The sequence below is a fragment of the Coturnix japonica genome, chromosome 15, assembly GCF_001577835.2.
Source record: "Coturnix japonica isolate 7356 chromosome 15, Coturnix japonica 2.1, whole genome shotgun sequence".
NCBI lineage: Eukaryota > Metazoa > Chordata > Aves > Galliformes > Phasianidae > Coturnix > Coturnix japonica.
Genome location: NC_029530.1, coordinates 4,184 through 13,416, shown reverse-complemented (window position 1 = coordinate 13,416; position 9,233 = coordinate 4,184). Strand labels below are relative to the sequence as shown.

Genomic DNA, 9,233 nt, shown 5'->3' with positions numbered 1-9,233 from the left:
CCGCCGTTCCGCCCTGAAATACGGCGGTGGCCGCGGGCAGAGCAGCAGCTGTGGAGCTCTGCGGCCATGCTCGTCCCCTCCGCGCCTCGCAGCCTCGCTGCCGCCGCCCCCGCCGGCAAGGCCAAGCTGACGCACCCTGGCAAGGCCATCCTGGCGGGTAAGCGCCCGCAGAGCGGGGTGCGGAGCTGAGGGCGGTGCCGGTCGCTAGCGTGGGAATGGGGAGCAGCCCCGGGAGCTGAGCTGGGGGTGCGGGGGGCACCGCGGGCAGCGCTGCTCGAGAGCCGCGCGGCCGAACCCACGCTTCAGAACGCGCCTTCCTGCTCGTGTCCGTGGGATCGCTGCGGGCGCCGGGGAGGTGCCGTTGCTTCCTGCTGCCTGCGCGGAGCGGAGCGGAGCGGAGCGTAGGGGCGGGGGCTCGTTCATCTCCTTTGTGGTTGTTCGTTCGCTCCTCACTCGCAGGACGGCTCTCAGAGCAGAGCTCAGCGCTCGCCTTTGAAACGTGCTCCGCCGACCTGACCTGACCGGCACGTCCCTGGCTGCTGTGTTGTAACCAACGTTCCCTCTTCCTCCTCCGGACGACGCTTTGTTCATCCGCCCGCTACCAGCCCTCAGCCCTGGGAGCGGCCCGGGACCAAGGGAAAGGGCTGTGCCCCCTGGCACTAGGCCTGGGCCTCGGGAAGCCGTCGCGGGGGTGGAGGAAGAGCAGCGTTGGGATGCGAGTCTGCTCCTCGCTCGCAGCAAATCAGAGTAATTGGTGAACGGGCGTACATCCAGCAGGCTCTGTGGCACCTAATTACGTTACAAAGCACAGAAGTGGGCAAGAGCTGCAGTTAACTCCCTGTGCATAACTCCCAATTCCTGTCTCTGTGGCATGCAGTGAGGCTCCATGCTGTGCTCACAGCTCTGATGTCTGAGGAACTGAAGAAGCTGGGAGGCCGTGGGGCTGTGGTCCTTCTGCATTAGATACCTTACTGCCTTCCTGAGCTGTTTGTGCCGTCTGCCAGAGCCAGCACTGTGCCTCTGCCGCACAGTACCTGAAGCTTGGCAGTGTGGGTCTGGTGTCCTTGGAGGATGCCAGCAGAGCTCTTGCTGCCAAGAATTCTCACTGTCTTCAAAGGCAAGCGAAATGTTAAAAGATAATTTGCAGATGGGCTCTTGTTTGTCAAAGAGGCTGCTGCGTGCTAGGGTCAAGTCACCTTGTTGCCTGCCATCAAGCTGCTGAGAGTGCCACAGCCAGGGGTTGAGGGTAGCCTTACATACTGCTGCATGACAGTGCTTTGGCTTGCTTAAGTTTGGTTAAAATCCTGTTAAACAGTCAGGCTCTGTGCTGAGATGGACATTTTCTAGTTATTTGGCTGCAGAGCTGTCTAGGCTGCACTGGAGCTCTTCGTGCTTGGTTTTCTGGTGCTGCACAGCTGGAGGCTGGCTCTCCGGAGCCGTGTGGCAGCAGCTGAATGTCTTGCTTGGGAGGCCCTTGATTATGGTGGGAGACTTTACTTGCCTGGAGCTAAATGCTGCTCAATTTTTAGCTGGCTTTGAGGCCTGGGGTCTGCCTCTTTTCACAGAGAAGCTGTTGCTGCTCTGCTCATCAACATCTTGGTGCTCTCTATGCTATTTTCTTCTTGGATGCTGTCTTATATGGTGCTTGGCTTTGGAAGAGCCAGATGGCCAGATGCAGTTCCTGTTACAGGGTTTGCTATGAGGGGCAGGGAGCCTCAGGGTCAGAAGGGGAGCAAAGCAGCAGCAAAAGCTTCTGTTTCCTCTCATTTGCTAATCTTCTGATGTAATTTTTCTTAGGAAATGGTATACCTGTGAAAGAGAGCAGTCAAGGGCCGTGGGTGTGAAAACCAGGCTCCTTCCCCAGTGTTCTAAGCCCAGGGTATTGCCCCTCCCAGCAGGGAAGGAGCGATGATGCTTCTGGGTGCTGTCCACTGCTCCCTAGGCTGCAAAACTGTCCTGAGATGCTCAGGATCTGAACCCAAGCTTTAGCAATGGGTATTCATTGTTCACCTGCCTGCTGCTCCACAGGACGCCATCATCTTACAGCTGACGTCAGTTGTCAGAAGGAGCCATCCATCCTCCTGGCAGCCACCAGCAGCATGCTGATAGCTCTGGGATGTTGTGGTGCCTCTCATTGCTGAGGGCTGCGTGCATAGCATGCCAATGCAAGGGCCCCCTTCACACCCAGCCAAGGAGTGGTGACCCTTTTCGTGAGCTGCGTTTTCAAGGCTGACTCTGTCTGCAATTGTGTTCTGCTGTCACTGTGCACTTGTGCCCTGTGCTGATGGCTGAGGAGTGTGGACCGTCCTCAGGGCCTTGAGCCTCGCAGTGCTGTGCCATTCACACGCAGTTTTGGTGACACCAGCATGGAACTGTGACCTTGGGGTGCTCAGGATGGCTGAGGTTGTGCCAAGGTGAGGCCAGATTGTGCTGGGGCTCTAGGCAGGGGTGAATAGATCCTGTCATTACACTTGTAGTCAGGGAGTTTAAAATGCGCTATAAAATGTTTTCTTACAATATTAGCTCATTAAGAAGAAAATGCAAGGTGAATGAGCGAGTTGTGGTAGTTCAGGGAAGGTCTCAGCTCCCTGCCCCTAGGGCTGTCCACGGGGCAAACAGCCCACTATGACACAGGGGAGCTCGGTGTTGGCACTGCTATTTGTGCCTGTGGGGTGCAGGGCTCCTGTCAGGCATGGGGATGTTGCTGCAATTAAAGCATTTCCCAATCCGCATGATGAAATGCAGTATTCCCAGCTGGCCTTGCACCTATCACATGGGTGCCCTTCCATGCCCCATGCTGTGAGTGGACATGTTCTGATATTCTGACGCATTGCAGGATGCATTTTCCATTCAAGTAGGGGTGATCTTCGGGTGACCTGGTTTTGAAGAAGGGGCCGTGCTGTCAGTGCAGCCCCCCTCCAACCCACTGAGCAGCCTGGTGTTGCCTTACTCCAGACATGGTGCAACAGGGAAAATAAGAAGGTCTTGGTCTATGGGGCATATTGCAGGAGGAGGTGGCAATGCGCTGGAGGGCTTCCAGATACTGCTGCCATCCCACCCTCAACTCTCTCCCTTGGAGCAAACTGACACCATTGTGTGCCTGGTGCTGATGTAGGAATTGTAGGAGTGTGTTGCACAACAGGGAGCAGCCTGTGGAACCTGTTTCACCACCAAAGACATTGAAGAGTTCCTCTCCTTGAAGAGCTCAAGTTGCGCCAGGGGAGATTTATATTAGACCCAAGGAAAATCTTTTTCTCTCAGGGAGTGATCAGGCTCTGGAGTGGCCTGCCCTGGGAGGTGATGGAGTTGCCATCCCTGGCAGTGTTCAAGAGGCATCTGGATGAGGAGCTACGAGATATGGTTTAGTAGCTTGTGGTAGTAATGGTGATGGGAGGATGGTTGGACTAGATGATCTTGTAGGTCCTTTTCAACCATGTCATTCTATGATTGTATGACTCACTTGCCCCACTGTGTGCATGGGGCGGGATTGGTGTGGTGAGGATGGATGCAGGCCACCTGGAGGGCTCTGTGGCTGCAGGAGTGGATGAGCCCTGGCTGCAGTTCCTGATTTGTAGCACCCTGCTGCTGGACTTTGTGGTTTTTGTTTGTTTGTCTGTTTTTCCCAGCTGTAAAGGCTATCTGGGCTCACAGGGATTGACACAAAAGTCCCCTGGCTAGGAAACAAGCCACATGCTCTGGGTGCATATTTAGTGTGTGGGGCAGAGCTCAAGACACTGATGTGCACCAGGGGCTCCATAGCAGTCCTGCTTCTTATCAGCAGCACCAGGCATGGACCAGCCCTGCTACTACTGCCTGGTAGGCCACTGGAAATTATGTCTGCCCAAGAAAGGTTCTTGGGAAAGCTGAAGGCAAGAAGAGCTCTTTGTTTGTAAATGAGGTGTTTGTGTGTCTATATGGGAAATTGCCCTTAGAATGGGGAGGCTGAGATTGCTTTCCGGGTGCCCAATTATTATCAGAGTTGTGCAGGCATCTGCTGCTTCTGCTGATGTTTGGGCAGGAGCATGGAGCAGAGCAGCACACTGTGGGCAGGGGTGGCAGAGAGCTGATGCCATCTCCTGTTCCCTAGCTCCCAGAAGGGCACTGGCTGCTGCCTGTGGCTTTGCAGGGGCAGCATTCACCTTCCATAAAGGTGCAGCCCCATGTCTGTCATTTCATCTTCAGCACCCACCCTGGAAAATGTGGTTGCTTGTTCCCAGTGTGCCCCAAGTTGCTACTGGGGCTGTCCCCAAAATCCCTTGGGGTAATTGCACTTGTTCTGTCCACAATCCCTTTTCTCCTTCCTGCTGAGTCCTGTAACTGTGACCCAGCAAAGCACAATTATAGTTATCCTGGGGAAGTAACACTGAATGACTGACAGGTACCCACCTTTCCCTCTGCAGCAACATTGTCTATGCTGGCTGTGTAGCAGAGTCCGTGTGGGGGGAGGACATGAAACCCTGGCATGGCCCTGGAGGATGTCCTTGTACTTCCTCCATCTCATTGGCTCATGTGTGGGCCCCCTGCCCTTTCACCTCTAATGCACTTGCTGCTGGCTACTCACGCTTACTCAGCAGTGTTGTGAGCACCAAAGCTCTGCTGGGTAAAGTCCGGGTAAACAGACTGCAAGGTTGCTGCACCCCTGCAAAGGTGGCACTTGAGAAGGAGCTGGAACTGGGCTGGCCTCGGGGGATGGGTTGATTGATTTGCATAGAATGTGGCTTCTGCTGGAATTGAGTGGCACGGGGAAGGGAAGCTGAGGCAGCAGTGCAGGACCTGTGTTTTGCCTTGCTCTGCGTCTGCAGGGTCATGGCACAGCTCTGTGAGGGAAACAGGTTGTGCCAGATTTCCATGAGGGGTGACAGCCCCAAGATGCTGCCAGTCTACACCCTTGGAATTGCACTCTGCTTTTACTCTCCCATCCTAGTAGCTAGCATGCACCTAGTGCCCTGTATCTCCTGAGGCTGGTGCTGCTGATAGCTGGGTACTGCCAGGGCCTTGGCTGTGCTGTGTGTTGGGGCTGTCATAACACTATAATCAGAGAGTGGCAGCTCCCTTGTGTGGGGCAGCCAAAGAGGGGTGATTGCAATTGTGCTTCCATACCTGCATGATGCCTCTGTGAGTGGGCTTCTACTGGGTGTGGCTTGGCAGTAGGTTCAGGTGGCTCTGCCAGGTTTGAAAATGGCTGCTCACCTCTGAATCTCTGAAGGGAGCAGCACCTTTGAGTAGGGGCACTGTAGTGCTGACTGGGTTTGCTCTGCCTATTCCCCACCACTTTGCCTGATGCCTTTGCATTAACACTGGTCACAGGGCCCTGGTGAGGAGGACGATGCCACATCCTGGCCTGGCCCACGTGCTGTGAGGCACTGGGTTGAGCAATATGAAGCTGCACCTGTGGGGCCTGTAGTACCCATGATGTCTGGGCTCAGTATGGCACTACTGCAGCTCCAATTCCATCTCCTCTTTTCTAGGTGGCCTCGCTGGAGGCATTGAGATCTGCATTACTTTCCCCACTGAGTATGTAAAGACACAGCTGCAGCTGGATGAGAAGGCCAACCCGCCCCGCTACAAGGGCATTGGTGAGACCAAGTGGCTTGGGGTCTTCCTGGGGGGGCTAGGGGTGTCCCTTGGTGTGTGCTAGGTGACAGTGACACCGCTGTTCTCTGCCCTAGGGGACTGTGTGAAGCAGACCGTCCGTGATCATGGTGTCCGGGGGCTGTACCGTGGTCTCAGCTCGTTGGTGTATGGCTCTATCCCCAAGGCTGCTGTCAGGTGAGTATGTTGTGGGGGTCTCTGGACTGTGCTCCCCTGGCAATGACCTTGGTCTCAGCATCCCCAGTAGCTTCTGGTCTGTTTTTGGGCACACCAGGACTGTCACCGTGGCCTCTCTACAGGTTTGGCATGTTCGAGTTCCTCAGCAACCAGATGAGGGATGAGCAGGGCCGGCTGGACAGCACGCGGGGCCTTGTCTGTGGGCTGGGTGCTGGTGTGGCTGAAGCTGTGATGGTGGTGTGCCCCATGGAGACCATCAAGGTGGGAGGTGGACAGGGGCCCCCTGCTTGTGGCATCTCCCCCAGAGGAGCCCTAGGCTGCATCACTTTATTTGGATCCAACACATCATCTCCTCACAGGTGAAGTTCATCCATGACCAGTGCTCCTCCAAGCCGAAGTACCGTGGCTTCTTCCATGGTGTCAGGGAGATTGTTCGAGAGCAGGGTGAGTCATGGGAGTAGTGGCCAAGGGCTTGGGTCCTGCAGTAGCCCATTGAGGAGGCCAGGTCTGTGCATGGGGTTGTGGACCCACTGGGATGGGCTGGGGACAAGGGATGGTGCTCTCCTTCAACACCCTCCATTTCTGTAGGGCTGAAGGGGACCTACCAGGGCCTAACTGCAACTGTCCTCAAGCAAGGATCCAACCAGGCCATCCGCTTTTTCGTCATGACGTCCCTCAAGAACTGGTACAAAGGTACCATGTCCCCATGTTCCCACAGTGCTGTGCTGGTTGTGCTGCCAGTCCTTGGGTTGAGTTTCCCCTGTGAACCCCAAAGCTTCCCAGGCCTCTCATGATGGAGTGAGGTTAAGGCCAGGGACAGGGCTTTGTCACCACCTCCAGACCTTTCCTCCTCTTCAGGAGATGATCCCAACAAGGTCATCAACCCCTTCGTCACAGGCGTGTTTGGAGCCCTTGCAGGAGCTGCGAGCGTCTTTGGCAACACACCCTTGGATGTGGTTAAGACCAGGATGCAGGTGCAGCACTGTGGCATGGAGATGCCATGCACTCACTATTTCTTCATTAGCCAGGGTATCCCATCTCCAGTGCCCAACCCTTCTCTTCCCTTTCTGCAGGGGCTGGAGGCACATAAGTACAAGAGCACCTGGGACTGCGCATACCAGATCATGAAATACGAGGGTCCCCTGGCGTGAGTGCTCCCATAGACCTTGGGCTGGGTCAGAGGGTGTTAATGAGATAATACAGGGGACAAGCAGATGCAGAGTGAACGATACAGAGAAGATGAACATGGGCTCTGCACAAGGATGACATACGAATATTTTTTTTTTCTTGTAGCTGAAATAGTTTGGCCAGCAGGACTAGGGAAGTGATTGTCCCACTGTATATGCCACTGATGAAGGCCACACCTTGAGTGCTGTATTCTTTTTGGGGTCTCTTGCTGTGTGAAAGACATTGAGGCCCTGGAGCATGTCCAAAGAAGGGCACAGAAGCTGGTGATGAGTCTGGAGCACAAGCCTGGAGCACAGTGGGGAGTGGCTGAGGGAACTTGAATTGTTCACTCGAGGGGAAGAGGCTGAGGGGTTATCTTACCTCTTGTTGACCTCTTCAGCTACCTGAGAGGAGGTTGTATTGAGGTGGGGAATTGGTCTCTTTTCCCAGGTAACGATGATAGATTGAGAGGTAATGGCTCAAGATGCACCAGGGGAAGTTCAGGCTGGATTTTAGGAAAAGCATTGTCCAAAAGAGTGGTGAGGCATTGAAAGAGGCTGCCCAGGGATGTGGTGGAGTCACTGTTCCTGAAGGTGTCCAAGAAACATAGATGTGGCATTGATGGACGTGGTTCAGTGGGTACGGTGGTGATGGGTTGGCAGTTAGACTAGATGATCTTAAAGGTCTTTTCCAACCTTAATGTTTTTATGATTCTAAGCAAGGATAAGAGCAGTGAGAACTGAGTGCATGTGGAAGGATTGAGGCACTGCTGGTGTATCATCATGATCCTCCCTGACCCTTCAGCCCTCTTCATCCCCACAGGTTTTACAAGGGCACCGTACCCCGCCTGGGCCGTGTCTGCCTTGATGTGGCCATCGTCTTTGTCATCTATGATGAAGTGGTCAAGTTCCTCAACAAGGTCTGGAAAACAGACTGAGTGGCTCCACCAGTGCCGCCAGGCTGCAGCTGGAAATTGATGACCAAGTGTGGAGCTGCCGTCAGCGCGGCCAAGGGTCCAAGTCTACCATACGCATCCATGGACCGGGAGCACCACTCAGTGCCTCTGTACACCTCGTGCCCTTTATTTATTGCAGTGAGCTGAGGAGCAGTAATATTAATCAGTTGTGTGTGAAAATGGCCCAGGGAGCAGGGCAGAGGCTGTTGCCTGTACCCCAGGCTGTGCCCCCAGACAAGGCTGCAGTTCTGGGGTGCTGAGCACTGCTGGTTCCTGACATAACCCAGACCCTTAACTTTCCTTACAGTGGGGACAGTATTTGGGTAAACCAGGTTTTCCACCCCCCGCCCCCCTACCCTTTGCAGTTCACAGTTGAGATGTGTGCGAGAGACGGGGTGCAGAGGCACAGCCCGTCTCAGACTTGGCCCCTTGGCATGTCCCCTTGGTGGGGGGCAACCTCCAACACAAAGCCCTTCTTTCACATTCCCATTCTGCCCTCTCATTGCTCTTCAGGGCAGCCCTTGCTGCCCCTGTGGCTTTCAGACCCAGTACTAACACCCATACTACTCCTGCCTTTGTGCCAAAACCCCCTTAAGGGGGGAGCAGATGCAGAGCTGGAGCTTCCCCCCCCACACACACACACACATTGTGTTGTAACAGCATTAATACTACTAGTTCATGGGAGGGCAAAGGAAGAGGCTGGGAGCAATTTTCTTTTGGCTTTCTTCTCTGAAGCCAGTGAGGGTTTTTTGTTTGTTTGTTTGTTGTTGTTTTTTTAATTCTGTTTTACAGTCTCAATTTGAATAAAATCAGTCTGGCTTTAGTGGGTGCAGTGCATGGGGCATTGCTGGCCATGGAGGTTGGGAAGTGCTGTCATTATGTGCTGCAGGTTGGGGATACACTATGAGTTGGGACGTGCGTACAGCCAGCTGGGTGCCAGGTCACTGAAGCAGAAGGAAATGTACTTCCCACGCCTGGGCAAGGGGATTCTCCACAAGTACACCTTTGCACCTTCACCAGAGTGCTCCAGCCACAATAAAGGCAATTTCCTTCAGAGGAGCAGACCCCACACAGATGACTGGGATCAATCACAGTCTCAGTCAAATCCTACATCATCTGCCACAAGAAAACCACCGCATACTAAAGTACAGAGAAGAAAAAAAGCAGACCAATGTGAGATCCAAGGTGTGCAGGAGTAAGGGCTGGCACAGAGTGTAGACGTGTACCACAGCTGTGCAGCAAGGCCAATAGCTGCTGGAAGGCAGAGGGGAAAACAGAACCTTTCTGCACCTTCCGTGGAGCTGCAGCCCCAGGTGCCCCTGATTGCTCATGGGTCTCAGGT

The 9,233-nt window shown here is 54.4% G+C and overlaps 1 protein-coding gene across 1 annotated transcript; it reads left to right on the top strand.

The window, feature by feature from the left end:
- Window positions 1-8,715, top strand: SLC25A1 (solute carrier family 25 member 1). Its single transcript, XM_015877572.2, has 9 exons — window positions 1-157; window positions 5,469-5,576; window positions 5,670-5,769; window positions 5,892-6,030; window positions 6,129-6,213; window positions 6,358-6,462; window positions 6,628-6,743; window positions 6,843-6,916; window positions 7,759-8,715. The coding sequence occupies exons 1-9, from the start codon at window positions 67-69 to the stop codon at window positions 7,871-7,873; spliced, it is 933 nt and encodes a 310-aa protein (XP_015733058.1). The 5' UTR covers window positions 1-66; the 3' UTR covers window positions 7,874-8,715.
- The last annotated feature ends 518 nt before the right edge of the window (window positions 8,716-9,233 follow it).